Source organism: Marmota flaviventris, chromosome X (assembly GCF_047511675.1).
Source record: "Marmota flaviventris isolate mMarFla1 chromosome X, mMarFla1.hap1, whole genome shotgun sequence".
In the NCBI taxonomy this organism is placed as follows: Eukaryota; Metazoa; Chordata; class Mammalia; order Rodentia; family Sciuridae; genus Marmota; species Marmota flaviventris.
The window spans coordinates 70231804-70253023 of record NC_092518.1 but is presented as its reverse complement, the minus strand read 5'-3'; the positions used below and the strand labels follow the sequence as shown (position 1 = coordinate 70253023).

General features: G+C 32.7%; 1 protein-coding gene across 1 annotated transcript in view; it reads left to right on the top strand.

Annotated features, from left to right (window-relative positions):
• Pof1b (POF1B actin binding protein) overlaps positions 1 to 21220 on the top strand; it is a 69377-nt gene that overhangs the window by 4089 nt on the left and 44068 nt on the right. The window contains exons 2-4 of the mRNA XM_027932890.2: positions 10720 to 10794; positions 12977 to 13057; positions 21057 to 21158. Coding sequence (XP_027788691.2) covers positions 10720 to 10794; positions 12977 to 13057; positions 21057 to 21158 — 258 coding nt within the window. The remainder of the gene's footprint in view (positions 1 to 10719; positions 10795 to 12976; positions 13058 to 21056; positions 21159 to 21220) is intronic.

Here is a 21220-nt window from a genome sequence, read left to right as displayed (position 1 = left end):
AAAAAAGAATGAGGTCATTGGATAAAGGTGCTGGTGTTTTCAGTTCTGGTCTTCTCTTTAGTGCTTACACTAAACAAAACTGTAGAAATTGAGTGCAACTAATTGCTGGGTCAAAATGCCCATGGCAATTGTCTCTTCTTTAAGGGAGGTCTAATAAATTGCTGGGGCTATTTTCAGTCAGTAGTAAACAAATATATTAGGGACAATGTATTTTTCTTCATACCAGAAGCTACCCCAGTAGAGGCTCTTTTTTTCTTAAACTTGCAATGGAGCATATAAACTTATGGTATTTAAAGACAAAAAGCATGAGCTGCAAAGTGACTGTATCTACTTTCATTCAGAGAAGAGGGGTGGGAAGGGAGAGAGAAACATCCAGTAACAAGTTCTTAAACTAGAGATTTGTACTGCAGGAAAGGGGAGAAAGTAGTTCTATTACTAGTACATTCTATTGCTTTATTTACATATCAACAGAATCACAGATTTTATCCTAAATGAAGGAAACATTTGTTTCATCTAAAGCGAGATCATTATAATTTACATGTTCCTCTTTGCACAAAGTTTAGCAATAAACTTAAGCAGGTGTTTAACCATGTTACCGCTATCTTTGAAAATTTCTAAAAGCATATCCCATACAATTCAGGGGATTTATTGAAATGGTAGTTTACCTTAGCAAATTCTGTCAGCATAAATGTCAAGTAGTTTTTTAAAATATTGCCTCTTTTGAGATTGTTCAGCCTAGACATTTCCTAACTATTATTACTCTCAGTGATTCTTATAGTTATTAGAAATGACAGAAACATTATAAGTCTCCATGGTTTCCTCCTTGGTACATTATATTTTATAATGTACATTCTTAGACACTACAACTAGTGCCTAAGTTTTAAAATTCAAATTCAGCAGCATAAAAAGATTACATGTTTATTTCAATAAGCTTCCAAATATTTATAGAACAAAATATGCCGTGTATGTGTGTTGTGTGTGTGTGTGTGTGTGTGTGTATGTATATTCAAATACTATATTACCTTGAATAAATCACTTTATCTGTAAGGACCTCAGTTTTTTTTATTGTAAAGCAGGGATCCTTCACGATTGTAGTGAATAGTGAATGAGATAACATGTAAAGGTGTTTAGTAAAATGTCTGTCATGAAAGTAGCACTCAATAATTTTCTTTCCTTTATTTTATATTTGATTTCTATAAATATTGCCAAAAACGTCCCTTGTTACTCAGGCAAGAAAATAAACTAAATGAACAGATTATAAAATAAGAGTTCCTTTGACATTGGAAAGGTTAGGCAAATCCACATGCTTGAAAGGCTTATTAGGGCTCCACTAGCTAAGAAAGACTAAGGAGAAAAAGCATTAAAGCAATTTTCGCAAACGTTTGGTATATGATCAAAAGACAGGAACAGCAGGAAGGGATTTGAAATATTTATTGGACTAAATATCCTTTAGAAAGATTAATTTGGAAGTTTTCATGCGCTCTTTGAACTTGAACCTCAGCATTTGAGATGGAGACTTTAAATTTGTTGTTTTCTTTTTCTCTGATTAAATCTAAAGTGACACAAAACATTAAAGCTTGCTTTCAGTCTGTCACTTACTTAAGATTTCCTCTACAGTTTCACTTCCAGTGTGGTGCTCCCTAGTCATATGTGGCTATGTACATTCATATTTAAATTAATTAAAATAAAATAAGATTAAACATTCAGTTCCTCAGTCACACTAGCATATTTTAAGTATTCACCAGCTACATGGGTCAAGTGGCTACTGTATTGAACAGGGCAGGTACAGAACATTTTTTTATCATTGTAGAGAGTTGTACTGGACAATGAGACTATACATATAAGCCACTCTTATATAAATATAGAAATGCCTCTAAGATCACTTCATTTAAAGAAATTCATGGTAGTACAAATATGTGGTCAAGGTACTTTCCCAGTTTATATAATCAACTATAACGTGCATAAAATGAAGTTACAACCTCTCAAAGGATAAGTTTGGAGTGACTTTTTTTAGTACAAGAATTAAACTCACTAATTTGTGGGGGCACCAGGGATTGAACAAAGGAGTGCTTCTCCACTGAGCCCCATTCTCAGCCCTTTTTTTATTTTTTATTTTGATACAAAATATTGCTAAGTTGCCGAGGCTGGGCTTGAACTTGCAATTCTCTTGCTTCAGCCTCCCGAGTTACTGCAACTACAAGTTTGCCTAGCTAAACTCAAAAACTAAAAAGAACTGAATGAAGGACTTAAATATGTATGCATGTATATATTCTGTTTATATTTTTCTTCACAGAAACCACTATTTTTTTTCAAAGAGCAGGTGGCTAGGAAGAGAAGATGAAAAGTAGCTCCCTTTAATCAGAATGCATCTTCCTTCTTTTTTCTGAGACATGTTCTCACTATGTTGTTCAGGCTGGCATCACAGTCCTGGACACAAGCAATCTTCCTGTTCTACCTCCTGAGTAGCTGGGACATAAACATGACCAACTATGCCCAGCTTTCTTTATTTCTTTTTGGTATGTCATCTGGATTTTATGTACTCTCTGGAACTGCCTACAACCTACCTTACCCTACTAAATTAATTTTGAACTTTAATAAGTAAATTACAACATTATTCCCATTTTATATATGACATATTGAGGCACAGAGATATTATGTGACTTTCTCTAATTCATACAGCTAATAATGTGGAAGAAATGGGATTTAAATCCAGCAGTCCAGTTCTAGGTCTATGCCTATTACCACTACACTATGTTGAATATTTCTGGTCTATGCATTTGGTTATTGTTTATATTATAAAATCTCTGATATCTGATTCTTTGTTATATTTCATGATCATTTTCTTGTATGTTCTCCCATTATGAACCACCTATAATCCCTCAGAAATAAGCCAAAGGATTATAAGTAAATAGTATAAATGAACATAAATAATATAAGTGAACATTCCACTTAAAATATAATGTTACTTACCAATAATGCAGAATTTTGATTTTTCAGAACTCCTTTTTAATATTTCTCAAAAAAAATTATTGATCATTTTATAACAAAATACAAAATAGTATAGCACTAACTTGTAATTATTAGTTATTTAAAGAGTCCAAATGCATTGGGATAATTTTTAAATATTTATTTTTAGTTTTGGATGGACACAATACCTTTATTTTATTTGGTTTTATTTTTTATGTGGTGCCAGTGTCAAACCCAGTGCCTCATGCATACTAGGCAAACGCTAAACCACTGAGCCACAACCCCAGCCTCAGCTTTGGGATAATTTTGATAGAATCATTATGAAAAAATAAAATTGGGTTGCACATAATTGTGAATGTGATGATCTCAGTAGTAAAGTGTTATTTGATTTGTAATTTACAATCCAATGTGGGTCCAAACTGTTTATCTTAATGATGTTAAAATACCTCTTTAGGATAGTCCCATTACCTATCTCTTTCTGCAATGTGCTCCAGAATACTAAACTACTTTTTTCTTGAATAAATTGCATATTTTGCCTCCCTCCCCACTCCTACCTTTGTTAATTCCATCCCTGGCTCTAGCAATATACACCTTGCCTCACATCTCTGTAGAAACCCACCCATCCCTAAAAGTCTATCGGAAAAGTTGTCTTTTACAATGTTCTCTCCCCATCATCAATATAGTACTCCACTGCCACCTCCTTCCTAGATATGTTCTCCTTGTAATACCAATATAACTTTGCATTATTTAACTATCAAATGACATAGGTACCCATTATACTGACTAGTATAATTCTCTGGTCTTTCTTTCCCACCAGCCTGGACTATACTTCCTGAGGGTTGAGATTATTTTAAAAAAATCAAAACTCAAAGACAAATACAAATAAATGTTTTGTTTTATAGAACAGAACTGAAAATTATATGTAAGTTTTCCTTTTTCCCCTCTCTCTATCCATTTGCCTACCCCATCTCTGTTTTTCCCTCCCTTTCTTTGATTATGGCTTCCAAAAGTGTCTGAACATGGCTTCCAGCAGTGACTTTAGTAAAGACATGTGACTTAACTGGGACTATTTGTGGCTTTCACTCTTCCATGCCCTCTCTTTGAACTGAAAATGGAAGACACAAATTGCCTCTTTAAAAAAAGTGAACAACACATAAAATAAACATAAGGAAGCTATTTAATGAGTCAATTAGTTTTCTATTCTAGTTCTTGGGCCCCATTAAGCATCTGGATTTGACTTGTTTATATTTGGTTTGTATATTTTTTCCTATGGACACATATTTATCATTACTTATTATGGGAAATGTTGTTAAAGGGGTAGCTATTCTGGTTCATCATCACATCATTTCCCTGGGTTCTTATTGTGCTATTTCCTTTAATCAAATTATCTTGAAGCTGTTAGTTTGCTAGTAGAGATACTTCCTCCACCTTCCCTGCTGCTGAAATTCTAAGTCTTGTGCTTTTATTTATCACATTTTATTCAATGACCCTGTTAAACATATCAGGTATGTGTCCAGAGATTGCCTCATAAAAACTACTGCTACCATGCAATACTCATCCACATACTAAAACACATTTAGAAATTTCTAAGGAAAGTTTTTATTTCAAGCATTTTGCAAGATAATATGCATTAGTTGTCTATTATACAAATAAAGAAACCAAGTCTCGAATAGCTCAAAATTATTTGTTCAAGTTAGCATAGCTAGTAAATTATTGTGTTAAGTGTAGAAATCATATTTCCACTACATTAGCTGTCTTCCTTAATTAACCTCAGATACTACATGTTTTAAGGTTAAATGGGTGAATAGTTTTTCATTTCAGCAAATTATTTTATGATTACCCTTACTGTATTTTTCCTATTTTAGAAAAATACATCAAAAATATATTGGAGATCAAAAATAGTTTTCATTCTGATTTTCAAGAAATAATCCTGAAATTCAGAATATACCCTAAGTTTTAAGATTAAAACCTCTCCAGATTCTGATCTCCCTTCTTTCTCCATGGCTGTGTTGCTATGGCTTGGATATAAGGTGTCCCCAGAAGTTCTTGTGTTAGTGCTGGAATATTCAGAAGTGAAGTGATTGGATATGTCGATTGAACATAACCAGTCCATCCTAGTTTGAATTAACAGATTGGGTGGTACCAGTAGGCAGGGGGAGTGTGGCTGAAGGATGTACATCACTGGGGGCATGCCCAGAAGGGTTATTCTTCCTATGACCTCCCCCTTCCCTTTCTCCTTCCCCCTCTCCTTCCTCCTCCTCCTCCTCCTCCTCCTCCTCCTTCTTCTTCTCTCTCTCTCTCTCTCTGCCCCCCCCCTCCCTCCTTCTCTCTTTCTCCTTTCTTTCTGCTTCCTTGCCGCAATAAGTTCAACATCTTTCCTCTACTGGACTCTTCCTCCATGAAATGCTGCCTCACTCTTGGGCCTAGAGCAGTGGAGTCACTGTATGTGAACTGAGACCTGTGAAACCATGAGGCCCAAATTTCCTCCTCTAACTTGTCCTTGTCAGGTATTTTGATCACAGCATGAGAAAGCTAATCAAAAAATGTGCTACACAAAAGTACCCTCACTATGGTAATGACTGAGAAATTTGGGCCTTTTATACTTCGATGGATTTAATTCTGAAAAACAGCTATTTTAACAGCTGGAAATAAAGTGCATTTTCGTGAATAGTGAATTCCCCAGAGAAACCAGAATTTCCCAGTTCTGATTTAGAATGTACTAAGTTATGAGCAACTATCTCAACTAACGTAGTAAAAAATATCTCTAAAAGCAGACTGATTTTGATCCACTCTGATCTTAAAATTGGTAATTCCATGTGTACTTCATAAAAAGTAAATGGGGAAGAGGAGGAATTGTGCTGTTACAATTTTCACAAAGTGGATAATCATTATCAGAGGAAGCTCAGGAGAAACAGGCCTAGCTTTTATATCAGGCCTAATTCCACATAATTATAAACAAAATGCTTTTTCACCAGAACACTACCTAAGGATAGTTGCCAAAAATATAATGTTTCTTATTTAGCAGGTCTGATCCACATGAATAAATGACTCAATAATATGCTTTATATTTTATCAGAAAAAATAGGGAAGGTCTTCCTACAAAATTGAAGGGTTAGGACTTTATAAGTATTAAATAAAAATTCAATGTTTTATTGCATTTAGAGGTCTATAACTACACTCTAAATATATAATGCATTCTGTAAATGCCTGCTGGATTTTTAGAAGCTTAAATTACTTATTCAATGCTCTTCCCTCACACAGTCATTTTTAGGTGGGTTTCTTAATTTCAGATATCCCAAAGTTGCTTTTGACAGCAAAAAATTTAAAAAGACAATTATCTAGCTTCCTATTATAAGGACTAGTTGAATTTAACCCTTAGAATCAGGTTGCACAACTTGAAAAACAGAAAATATAATGAGATGAACATTATATGTAGCAAAATATAGTGATTAAGAACATGAGTTTTGGAGTCATTTTATCTGAGGTTGAATTACAACATGAAAGATTAGCTATGTAAACTTCATCTAGATAATTAACCTATCTTTGTCTAACATTACTCATGTATATAATGGGGTTGTAATGGTACATTCCTTATAGGGTTGTTTTGAGTATTGAATAAAAGAAAATATGTAATATGTTTGGCATTGAAAATTCTTAATAATTGTTGGTTGCCATCATCATCAGTTGCAAACAAGACCAAGAAGTTTAGAGGGTTTAAAATAATTTTGTTTTTATGAAAAGAATGAGCTAGGAGGGCTTGGGATGTGGCTCAAGTGCTCGCCTGGCATGACCGGGGTGCTGGGTTCGATCCTCAGCACCACATAAAAATAAAATAAAGATGTTGTGTCCACCAAAAACTAAAAAATAAATATTAAAAAATTCTCTCTCTGTCTCTCTCTCTCTCTCTCTCTCTCAAAAAAAAAAAAGAGTTAGGAATGACCTCCTATATTCACAGAATGTCAAAAATAGGAACTTAAAGATCTTCTAATTCACACTTACCTACACCCACATCCCATTTCTCACATGATGAAACTCAAGTTTATGGTGATGACACAGTTGTCTAATGTCACATAAATAGTTTGTAATATAACTAGAAGTAAAATTTTACCCCAGGCTCCTGACAAAATGTCCAAGAATTCGTCTACTACATAATAGCCACACCACCTCATCCCTGCCTTAAATTATTTGGTTATCAGAAATATAGGGTTGTAGTACAGATAGAGGATAAGAACAAAAATGTCATTGTTCATTGAATTTAATGATTTTAACATGAAGGATTTAAGTGAGCTATATAAAGATGCATGACACTGTAAATTAAAATCTGATATAGGTTATCATGAGGAAAGTTTGTATTATTATTCTTAAAGTACCCTTAAAACTGAGACATTCTCTTCATTCATTCATTCATAAACATTTTTACCACTTCCAGTGGAACAGGCAATGGCTATTGCAGGATAACTTCCTTCAATCCTACCTACAAGTCAATGCTACTGAAAGTGCTTTTTCTCATCATTTGGGGCTTTCATTTAGATCATTTTACCTAATTCTGTGGTCTTCCAGGGAAAATGTATTTTCTTTAGCAAGTCTTTCTGGAATTAATAAATCTTAGATTTAGATGGGTTCCCCTTTTTGATCTGAAAAAAATCCATATTCCTATAATTTAATGTCAGAAATAGGAACTTAAAGATCTTAATGCTGGCCAACACTATATATCTTAATGTTTGTGATTCATATTAAGCTTAATGTTTTACTTTTTGAAGTTATTACATTTGTCCTGTAATATTTCCATTAGGGTTATATGAGAAAAGCCACATTTGTTTAAATAATCAATTTCACTAATGATAGTTCAATAGAGTTAGAAACAAATAAGTATACTATAATCTGTGGAATTAATGTGCCAACATTCCAAATGTAAGAAAATTAAGGTGTTCCTTTGTTTTAGGGTCAGACTAATCTTTGCTGAAATACAATTTGCCCTTTAAATGTCTACTGTCTCAGCATCTGAATGAACTAACCCTGCATATAGTACTATAAACAGATGTGTTGAGATGGCGTGTGTGTGTGTGTGTGTGTGTTTGCACCTGCTTATTTGGGTTAATATCTATGATTTTATAAAACATTGTAAACTTTTTATTACAAAACCTAGTCTACTTGGCTAGTAAGGTTTAGTATGCTTCAATTTGCTAATGCTATCAGGTTCTAACTGGTCTAATGGAAGAGGAGATAACTGCCACTTATAGAACACCTACCAGGTTCAGCTATATGTACAAACTGACTTCTTAGAATGATAATAGTATTAGCCCTAGCTTAAACAGGCTAAAACATTTTTAAAAAGTAACCAGCAGTTTTAAGTACTTTCATACATTGCTGATAGATATATAATTAACTTAGCCATTTAGGAATTCAGTTAGGTAGTATCTGTTAAAATGAATAATGCACATCCTCCATGCCTCAGGAATACCATTTATTTTGTGGGATTCTAGAGAAACACTCACATTGCACATCGATACTCACTGCAGAATAGTGAAAATCTGGAGATAATTTAAATATTGATCAGTAGGAAAATATATAAATAAGCTATCAAACAAACATTATAGAACACTATTAACTTAAAAAATGCATTAAAACATAAACCTGTTATATAAGAGCTATTGTTAGTTTAAGTTGTAGAATAATAAAATTGATAAATATTACTATTTATAATAGATATTTATGTAAAATACACAATAATGGTTATTTCTGGATAATTGATCTGACTGAAGGGAGGATAATTAAGGGAAGTTCTTTTACCTTTATCTGTATAAAATTTTACATTAAGATTGTATCATCCAGGCATGGTGATGCACGCCAGAATCCAAGCAGCTTGGGAGGGTGAGGTAGGACCATCACGAGTTCAAAGCCAGCCTCAGCAACTTAGTGAGGCCCTAAAAAACTCAGTGAGATAGTGTCTCTAAATGAACTATAAAAAGGTCTGGGGATGTGGCTCACTGGTTAAGTGCCCCTGAGTTCAATCTCAGTACCAAACAAAACAAAACAAAAAGAATGTACCCATGTATTACATAATCAAAAAACATCCCTTTCCTTTCTGTCTCCTTGAACCTGCTACTCTTGGATCTGTGGTCCAAACTCACCTGCAAATGGTTGCATTTTTAACAATTTTCCTAAACAGAAGAGCATGTACCTGTTTGGCCTACAATCATTATTTAATTCCCTGTGTCTGAGCAATTCTCCTTGGCTACCAGCAGGAAATCTGGGAACATACTGAGATGCTGCCTAGAAACAATGAACCTGCAATATTGCTGTTGATGTAGGGGGACAGGGAAAATGAAAATGCTATAAGCTGAACAATAACAAAAAAACAAAGTATGCAGAATATTTGGAAGTTTGAGTAAATGTATGGCCCTGTTTTAAGAATATATTACACTTATTATAGCTTTGCTTGTGTATGAATCTATCCATGTTTCCCAGGATGGTGAATTTTAACATTTCCCTAGTTCCAAAGAAAAAATGTTTTTGTCTTTGTGGGAAAATTATCTTGGAGTTATATCAATTAATTTTAAATTACAAATATGGGGTGATAGAATACTGTGATCAACTCCGTGCACACTAATAAAGCTATGCAGGATTGCTGATTTGGGAATAATATAAATAATGATAGTATAATCAATAGAGTGATCATTTTACTTATAAAAATCATGTATATTTTTTCATTTTTATGGATCATTTTTACATTAGAGCCCACTCTTTGGAATTAAACTAGAATCAGAGCAGACAAAGCATAATTAAGTGGGAGCTTGAAGTAATCTAAGGGCAGCAGTCTTAGTCAAGTTTTCAAAGGTATTTTTCTATATTGTTTGGCATTTTTATAATATTAACTATTATTAATTAAATTAATAAATTATTAATTAATTAAATTAATGAATTTATTAATTAAATTAATAAATTAACTATTATTAATTTTATAGTATTGTTTGATAAAATTTTGCATTTCTTAGCCTATTAAGTCCCAAATTTTCAATTGTGTGAGTATTTCACTGAAATTGACATAGGTGCATTAAAATTGGTTATAAACCAATCCAGAGCTTACATATCCTTTATGTTCATTAAGAGCAAAAATACAGGTTGCCTTATAAATAGGACACAGGGACAATATAGTATAAGACAATGTAGTATTCAAAGGACATTGGTAAAATATGATATCTGAGTTGCTGAGACAAAATAGGATATTAATTGCAGACATATGATAACATTGTGTATATATCAGCACCCAAAAGAATAAAAAAAATATTTACTAGTATAAAGAGAATGTATTACTATGAAAATGACCCAGAAACTATGTTATCATAAGTAATTCAGTAATGTGCTCTTTGGAAAGATGGACATAATCAAAGAAAGCCCTATTTAATGTTCTTATTTCTGGCTAATAATATTATTAGAAAAATAAAGGAGATAAGCCAGGAACAGTGGCACATACCTGTAATCCCAGTGTCTCAGGAGGCTGAGGCAGGAAGATTGGCAAGTTCAAAGCCAGCCTCAGCAAAAGTGAGGCACTAAGCAACTCAGCGAGATCCTGTCTCTAAATAAAATACAAAATAGCGCTGGGGATGTGGCTCGGTGGTCGAGTGCCCCTGAGTTCAGTCCCCAGTACCCACCCCCCTAAAAAAGTAAGGGGGGCTTAATGCCTCAGGAAACTATAATTTTTAAAGGATACTGTTCAGTAATAATTACTGATCCTTTTCTTTCTCTCAACAGGAACTCCACTCTCCAACTCTGAAAATATCTTCTTGTGCCCCAAGTACTCTACATATAACGCAAAATACTGAACAGGTAAAAGCAATTATGGATGAGATTTGATTTGTTTTAATTCTTTTTATGTAAGTGTTGATCAAATTTGTAAACAATCTTTAGGCCTGCAATAGCCTTTATACACTCACAAAATGTCAGGATCCTAAAAAGAAAAAGAAGATTAAACATATAAGAATCAGCTCAGCCAACTAAAGGAATGTAAAATAAGTGCTATGAATCAGATTCTTCAATTTCATTGCCTATTCAATCTAATTGCCTTTAGTTTGAGTGCAGTTTGATTTTAACCAAAAATCTCGAGTGAGTATTTAATGGTACTTGACTTTAGCACCAAAAAAAAGTCCCTTGAAATTTGATTGACGAATGGACTTTGAGACTGATAATATTTTATGTTTATATTCAGAAAGAATAACTTGTAGGGTCAGAACTAGCTTTTTTCATGGGTGTATGATTTGAAAGAGACAGATGTCTATTTTTCTTAGCATTTAGGGTCTAATAATCCCACTTTTATAATTATTCTTGAATCTAGGCAATGTTTGTCTGAAAGATACCTATAATGATAATTAAATATTATGTTAGCAAATATGTGTTTAATTAGCTTGTAAACATATATCCAGAATTATATTCTAGGAAATAAAAACATAAAATACCTAAAGTTTGTACTTAAGTGAGAGGGGAGTATAAGGAATAGGGGATTTAGAAGATACTAGGGAAAGAAGATGCTGTTTTAAAAACAATCTCATCCTGATTAAGTGCCAGAGTATGAACTTGGATAGTGAGGACACAATGAAATAAAAAATAAACAAAAGTAGTCTCTAGACCTTGAGTATAATAATAAAAGTGTGACATTATGCAGAATTAGTAAGATTATCAAAGAAAACTTTTCCTACCACTTCCCAATTTTGCCTAGACTAAAGTCATTTAAACTCAGCAAACATTTGCTCAATGCCAAGTTTGTGACAGTATTTCACAAACGTGAATTACACCCAAATCTAACACTATGGTAGAATTGCTTCAAAAACCTAAGTTCACTTAAGTTACAGTTCCCCATCTCCAAACCCAGTCAAATAATCACATTAACAGTTACATATTTAATTTCTCTACATTTATGTTCTAATAATAAAAATATGTTATTGGAGAAAAGTTTATAATTACAAAATAATATAAGAAGGAATAATACAAATCACTCATTATTTATTCCCTCGCCCAGATATAGTACTTTTAACATTTTGTTGTATTTTCTTCAGTTCAGACACAAAACTAAGATCATAATATATATACTATTTGGTATCCTTATTTTTTCACTTAAACTTATATAATATTATGAGCTTTTCATGTAAATTTGCATTACTCAAGTATTTAATAGCTACATAATTTAGCCTATAGATTATTACTTAATTTTCCTCTTTCTTTAAGATTGTGCTCATTCTACTGCTCTCTTATCAGCATTATTATCTTTAAAAATTTCAGTAAGTATGTGGTATTCTTTTGTTAACTTTGATTTCTAATTTTCTTGAACATGTTTTGTTAAATTTATTAACCATTTCATTTTATTTTATGAATTGTACATGTTGTTTATTCATTTCTCTATAGTGTCAAGATTTTTTTCTCATGGATATATAAGAAGTCTCTTTATATTAATGATATTGACTCTTACCAATATAACTTTTACATATTATTTTGTTGTAGTGTTTTCTCTTCCTTTTAATGTTTATGGCCCTCTCCTTCCAATACACTAAAGATTTAAATGTGTACATATATACAGACACACACACACACATACACATAATTTTTTCATTCTGTATCCTTCTATTTTTTTAAATATTACATGTCCTTTTCAGACCAAATACTTATTAAATAAATATTAAGCTATATTTTCTTCTAATCATGTGTAACATAGGGAAAAAATATTTTTGTTAATTTTTTATAATTTTTATAAAATAATTTTTTTATAAAATAATTATATTTTCTACAAATATAATTCATATATTACTGTGAGACACCAAGAAATTAGCACAGTGCTGAGCACACAACACATGTTTTCATGAATGTTCCCAAGATTGAAATTAACTATAGATCCTCATACCATGATTCATGCAAATGACTCTAAAACTTTCACTCTAAACATTATTCCATACACACACACACACACACACACACACACATATATATATATATATATTTTTTTTTTTTTTTTTCTTCACAGGAACTTCATTCTCCAGCACTGAAAGTCACAACATATCCACAGACAACTATTAGGAGATATATAGTACAGAATCCTGAACAGGTAAGATGTCACATAAAATCTTTTTCCAACATATAATTCCTTAGAAGTTGATAGGTAAACTAGAAGGGTGAGTTAGTTACCTGGTCATTAAAATCAAATCACTGGAATTTTTTCATCAATAAAGTGAATTTTTAATCATTAGTATAAAAAATGTCATCTTTCAGACAACCAGGCACCCATTCATTCTGACCCAGAAATGCAGCAGTTCAAAGCAGCCTGAAAATTCTTGGGTTATAAGTGGTTTCTATTTCTATAGCTTCACTCTTGCACTTCTCTTTGAACCAAAGAGAAAAGGGACAACATTCTTTCATAGGCTTCCCATAAAATCTCTATCAACTCTTACTCCAGGGATTAGAGTTTTTAGTCTATTTAGATTGCATTTGAGATATGGACTAGAAAGAAGAAAATGAAAAGTCGAAAGTTCAAAACTGTCTTCATGTTTTGCTTTCTACAGTGTGTGAAGTATGTGCCTAGCAATGAGATGTTTTGAAAATTACATTGTATTTCTTATTAAGATACACAATCTTGTATTTCACAAAGTAGGTCATTATTCTCTGTTCCATTTTGAGGAGAAAATTAAGAAGAGTATTTTTGTTCACAGTAATAAGCTTTCCTTGATATATACATTCACACCCCCCCCCCCGCTCATACACACACACACACACACACACACACACACACACACAACATTATGGGCAAAAGGAATTTCCATGAGGTTATACGGACACCATTTCACATTTGGAAACAGTGTAATCCAGATAGGAATACAGATTTTTTTTTCTTTGCTCTCTAATTTATTTCTCCACTATTATGGGAAACAATTTTCTCCTCCACTACAAGATAAAATAAATGATTGGCCTCTTCTATGGGAGGCAAAGCATTAAATTAGGGTGCTATGCTTACTACTAATTTAGGTAAGTGAGGTGGTTGTGCTTGTTTTCTACTAGTATCTAACCCCACAATTCCTTATTTATTTATTCTAAAATTATTTTCTCATGTTTGCTTCTCCAGGGAGGCCACTGGTTCTGCATGTGTCTGTGTGAATCTGTGTGCACACAAACTCTGAGTAGAATTTGGTTGTTTTAGACATTTTCTTGAGTTCTCTTGAATCCTTATAAACCTTGAAAGAGGATATGATTATAACTAAAGCAATTGACTGCTTCTTCTTTTGCAGAATCAAATATTTAAGGAACAAATCTGAAAAGTAGAAGGCAGATAGGAGAAATTGGGGATGACCTGAGAGAGGACAGTGTATCTCTCTTTCTCATTTGACCAATTACTTTATACTTTTTCCATATTTCTCCCCCTCTTTCATTTTCTTTCTTTTACATGCAAAATGGGAGATGTGCATTTTTGGATGCATGGCCCAATTGATCTGGCTTCAAAAAAGTTAGTTCTAGATAGCACTTCTTTCCCATAATGTAAAAACCTGTGCTTGCCTAGGTTATATATATAAATTCTAAACATCAAATAATTTGGATTCCAATCCACTTTGCCAGCAAAATTTTTGTGACATTGGATGAATTTTTATTCTTTGGTTAATGAGATAAAAGGAAAAATTAATATTCATTGGCCATATACCACATGCTAGTCAATTTACATATTGCATTCCATTTAATCCTACAAAAGCAAAGAAACAGAAGCACAGAGAGATTCATTAATCCATCCAGTAAATATTTATCAGTTACCTACTATGTGCCAGAAATTGCCCTAACAAGGTTCCCACTTTCTTGAAACTTAAGTTCTAAACTGGTATAAAAACATTCAGTTGCAAAGTGGCAGAGTTGGAAATGAAATTGAACAATACAGATCTGGGAGAAAAAAATATTGCAACTTAAGACAGTTGATGGAGGTAAATTGGTTACCAGATTCATACCTATATTTCTTTTTACCTGTCATGTAGTTGGTTACAAAGGCAGAGAAATTAGATGTATGCAAGTACATAATGTATTAGAAACCCTGGGTTTCCTCTGTAGGAACTCATAATTTTGAACTGTGGTTCAACTATAAACAATTTCTCAAGAAGAACCAGCAGAGGACTAAAGAAAAATAGTGATTTTAAAGCTTTTAAGTCTCTCCTTTATTGAAGAATAAAACAAATTTCAAGCCCCATGCTTTGTAAACAAAAATAATCTAATTGGTCTAGCAAAGCAGCTTGAAAATCCTGTCTAGATATATTTCCCATTTTATTTCCAAATACATTTCTTTTTTGTTTGCTCTTTTAAATCCCCTAGGAGAAGATTCTAGTTTAATTACACTATTTATAATAAGCTGAGCCTCCTAAATGGCAACTTCATCCTCTCACCTCCCAGCTTGTCTAATCTTTATTTCTCCTCCCTGTAATTAAACTGATCTCAATCCAATTCTTTCATTATGATTTCCTTCTATCTTTGTTTTTCATTTTGGTTGTTTTAAAATGTCCTTATTCTCCATTTGATACCATTTTAGTCAAAGGGCTTATGCATTTTCATTTATTATTTGAACAAGAAATGAAAATTCTTCTTTCCATTCATTTATAGAATTCTATTGATATTTATCAGTTTTGTTAATTTTTCAATTGTGGAGATTTTGCTATGGGGAGGAAACTATGCAGCCTTCAGATAGAAACAAGGAAATAAGACATGTTTTCTAAATCAAAGAAACTTCTAGTTCCTTTCAGGAAGGGAAAAAAGACATGACCACAGATAGCTGTGGAAAATACTTGGTGGGATGATAAAGTATTATTGAAGTTCAGATATTGGAGATAAAACATATGTTGGGGGGGATTATTGAACGATTTGTTGTGGTATTTAAGGTATTAATATGAGTAACATTGTTTTAAACATCCTTTTATTAAAAATGTAGCTAAAGTTTTAATAAGTGTGATTTGCTCAGGTATTCTCAAATTTACCACTCTCTTCTTTTTTTTAAAGAGAGAGAGAGAGAGAGAGAGAGTTTTTAATATTTATTTTTTAGTTTTCGGCGGACACAACATCTTTGTTTGTATGTGGTGCTGAGGATCGAACCCAGGCCGCACGCAAGCCAGGCGAGTGCGCTACCACTTGAGCCATATCCCCAGCCCTACCACTCTCTTTTCTGACAGCTGTTCTGGTGATAGTTTTAACCAAATTTAATATACTAGACATGGAGGTTGAAAGAAGAAAAGTCACATATGACCCTTAGCTTTTCATCTTAAGGCAATATAAATATGGCAGCCCAACTAAAAGCATTAAGATGAAGCATGAAGATGAAGAAGTTTTGGCAAATAAGATTATGAGTGTTGTTTGAACCAGTGACATTTGAGGTACATGGAAGATGCCCAATAGTGAAAATGATGCAGAGAAAGTCACATTTGTGGTAGAGACATGGGAGTCCTATTAAAGTTATCATCAAAGCTATAGGGATAGTTGGGCATGGTGGCACATACTTAAAATCCCAGCATATCCAAAGTGTGAGGCAGGAGGGTTGCATGTTCAAAACTAGCCTCAGCAATATAGTAAGTCCGTAAGTAACTTGGTGAGACCCTGTTCCAAAATTTTTTAAAAATACTACTAATAAAAAGGGCTGGGATGTGCCTTGGTAGTCAAGTTACCCTGAGTTCAATCCCTGCTTTAAAAAGAAATAAAATAAAAGCTATAGGAATTAATGAGATACCTGAGACATAATGGATAATGTTAAGGTAAGATAATCAAGAAATGCCTACTTTAAGGGGACAAAAAGGGGATGATTTCATAGGAAGAGGTGTTGTCAGAGAAGGATGTGAACATAAATAAATGAAGCAAATAGCAAAAGGAAACACGCAACCATCTCAAATTTTGAGAATAGAGACTTCATTAAGAAGTTAATATTGATGATTGAGAGACCAGTTTTTTGTATGTGTGGTGGCAAAATCCAAATGCAATGTTAATGGGTGAGTGTATCAAGAGGAAGTGGAAAAAATGAGTGAGGATTACTCTACTGAAATAGATATTGGTGAGAGAAAGGAAAGATGGGATGGGAGCTAAAGGAGAAAACAGAATTTTGCAGACCCTGGGAGAGTTGTAGATACTAGGAAATAACCAGTAATAAGGAAAGCTAAAGATGTAACATAGTATAGAGATAAATGGGTAAAATACTGGAGGTGTCAAGAGATGATAGGATTCCAGGAACATAAAGAGAAGTGACACTGGGGAAAGAGTATTTCTTTCTTCTTAGAGTAGAAACTGTATAGAGATTTCTGAAGTGTGGAGGAACATAGAGAGATAATATGGGATTAGGTTATCTTAGGTTTCTCCATAAACAGAAGGAGAATGAGGGAATATAAGCACATTGGGGTTTGAGAAAAATAATTAGATTTATATCCACAGTTATAAGAAATGTGATGTATATAAGTATAATCACCAAGGTTGGAATGCTTACTTGAAATTGTATAACTTGAATTTGGAAAGCTTGAAATTAGATAACGAAATTTCTTTGTCAGAGCTTTGTGGCCTGGGAACTAAAGAGTAGATGTTAGGAATTACATACTTGTTAGATGTGAGAACTACTGCCAAAGGTTCCAAACATAACAATTAAAATTATAAGATCAACTGTTTTGAAAGCACCTGTTAATCTTTAGTGTGTATCTGGCACCAATTCAAATGTATGTATTGAACAAAAGATGCTGCCCAAATAGTAAAACTGTTTAGCAGTTTCTTTGCTAAAAAATCTAAATTTCTGATTAAAGTTACTTTTCTGATTTTCTTTGTTAAAATAATTTATTCATATTGATATGTGGTTTTACTTTCTTATATATTTTTGAAAAATAATAATTATCTCAACTTGAACACTTTTTTGTAAGTCATTTTTTTGTTTTTTGCAGTTTTTTTTTTTTTTGGTTTTTTTTGTAAGTCTTTTTTAAATAATGAGACCAACAAACATTCTAGACAGAATCAGTACTGTTAACTACTGACCATCTTTCTTCCTTAAAAATAGTAATAAAGGCTCAGTATTTATGGTGCAATTTTCTTTGCAGAGAAAAGAAAATTTTATGTTTTGATAAATTTGTTTTCCCTCTCTTAGTTCATATCATCTGTTCTCACTCAATCATATGTTCCTTTGCTATGGGGTATTCAAGATTTATAAGTCCTTGTCCTCAATAAGCCAATTCTCATTTATTTTTGAAATCAATAATCTAGAAAAATTATAATAGTGTTCTCAAAAATTATTTTAAATATAGTATAGACTATACAGTATTATTAAAAACCAATACTCTTTTTACATTAAAGTTACAGATAAAGGGTACCTTAAATACATTATTTTACTTGATATGAGATATCCTGCATTAATGTCTCTATGATAAGCAAACAAACTTCAGAGAAGTTTAAATGACTTTCCTAAGTTTCCACAGTGCATAGATAATAAAAGAAGAAATTAAATACAGATTTTATTATTTCATAACTTTTTTTCCATTAGATCTGTTTCTACTAATTTTGATAGTCTAACTCAATTAATTTATAATAGTCCAAATGCAATCCATTTTGTAGTTCTTACATGTTGACATCTCTGAAGCATTTAAACATTCAACTTTGTTCTACTTACTGAAAATTTCTCATCTTGATTTCTGTGACACATTTCTCTTCTGATTCTCAGACCTTTTACAGCGTGTCTAGTTCTTTCATCTTCACTCACCTTTTCAGCAATTGCATAGTTTTAGCTAAGACGTCTAAGCAGTTGGTTCTGAAATCTGAATCTGCAGTCTTGAAATTCCTACTTAGTTCCAAACCTGAGTTTTCAGCCATATGCTAGATGTGTACATACAAGTGTCCACCCACATATTTGTTGTTTTGTGATGCTGGGGATTGAGCCCAGGGTCTCACACATGCTAGGTAAGCACTCTGCTACTGAACTACACCCATAGACCCACATATATTTTTGGTTACAGTCTTTCTCGCAGTTCTTTGCAATAATTTCATACATGTTAAAGGGCTTACTATGTGTTACACGAAATAAAGACATGAACCAGATCCAAATTCTAATAGGAGCATATAAAACTCAGTGTCTCAATGTTTGTTTTTTATACCATTGGCTATGTAGTAGACTCCTCCAGGTTCAACATCCCAGAGTCAACTTTGAAAAGTACTGCCCTTGAATATAAGAATAATATCCTAGCCAATATGCTTACTTGCATTCTTCCTTTTCTCTGGTTAATCTTCCTGAAGTAGACTTTTTTTCATCTTAGACACCCTTTTACAAGGACTTATTGTTTACTGAACCAAGCTATCTGACAAGTATATTCCCTATATATAACTTACCCTTTTTGAAACTTGCTGATTTAGATTTTTATACTTCACTTGAATAATTATTTTCTTCAGTTTGCTTATACCCAAAGATCATCTCAATTTTCTTTAAAATTCCACTTGATTCAAGTATCCTACCTGAGAACTACCAGATAGAACTCAGGTTTTCATCATCAGCCCATTTCTCTAAGTTCTTTCTCTATACTTTTTTTGGCACTTGTCACTTTCTACCTCTTACTTTAGGTATTTATCTTCATGTATTATCTAGAGCAGGGATTGAGAAAAGTTTCCTGTAAAAGGCCAGATGGTAAAAATTTTAGGCTTCATTAGCAATATAGGGCCTTGGATCTTCTTTTTTATTTACAGTCTTTTAAAAATCTAAATATCATGCTTATCCTGAGGACAGTACAAAAAAAAACTGTCTGCCATAGTTTTATGAACTCTGATCAATATTAAATGCACCTAGTAATATGTGTGATTCATGTTTGTATGCCTCATAGCAGTTAGCAAAACACATTATGCATACAGAGCAATATGTTACATGATCAAATATAACTACTGAAGAAGTTCATTAACAAAATCAAACACACAGAAAATAGCTTCCAGGGGAATCTTTTTTAATATAATGCATCTTTAGATTTAATAATTCATTAGCTAGTCAAATTTAATCACTTATGTATTTGTTTTACCAAAGTTTCCAAGGACCATTTAGTTAAAGCACCCTTATTCAAACTTGAATACCAGAAGTGTATAACTTTTGTGTCAAGAGTGTCTTAATTTCTCAACAACCAAAGTTTTAGTTCAGTTAGTCTAAGAGTATTTACGATAGTAGACTATAAAAATGCTAGTACATGTTGTTGATTTTAAAATGTCCTTAAGCTTAATTGTTAATACATGAGACCATCCCCAACTCTACACTTTTCTCCCATATTACAAAATAAATGAATGCAATTTTTGTTCAATAACAAAATAAACCCAGCTTTCATGTAAAGATTGAATTAAACCAAAAGATGGCAAAAAAATATACTACACCTTACATTTTACACTCTTGGTCTGATTCTTATTAGTCCTTTTCTGGTTTATTTCAGATCTTGGACATGTCACTAGCCTTAATTCCATTGGTTGACATCTTCTAAGCACTTGGCTAATCCTCCAGCAATTTAGTTGATTATACAGAGATACAGTGGCTCTTAAAGCTTCTTCTCAGTTATTAGTATTCAAAACATGTTGCACTGAGAGTCTTCACCTTGATTATAATCACAAGAATTGTACACTTCAAGGGCACCCAAATCAAGTTCTGGGAAACAAATATTTAATACAATTCTACCTATTTTATGTCCTAGTAGTGCTGAATTATGTTTATTTTGTATTTCTATGATAATAATTTTGCATAGAAAGAAACCTACCAGTGAACTCAATTTAAATGGTCTTGACCTGATAGCATGTGATCTGCCTCAGAGGAAACTAATTGTATTTTGCTTGCCTTGGTAATAGAAAAAAAAAGAAAGAAAAAATAATCTTTCCTACCTCATTCCAATCTCTCCCAAAAGACCTAGTAAAAGATAGTAGGAAAAATTCAGATTTTTCTCTTTGATAAATAAACTGCTTTTATTTTCTTATATATATTAGGACCTTATTTGGATGTCATTCCACTCTCCCCCTAAATCTGATACTACCTCAGACCCTATGACAAACCAAATATTTTAAGTTTCCTTGGAAAAGATACCTTTCAAAGAAAAACATAGGTTTTACTGTCTTTTTAGGAACCACTGTCTCCATTCTTAAGAGGAGGCCATTTCTTCCCAGGAAACAATGTTATTTATGAAAAAACAATAAGAAAAGTGGAGAAGCTAAATACAGATCAGGTAAGTAATAATTGTTTTAAAAGTTGTCTTATAAGTGTAAAACTTTATTAAGTGAATATTGA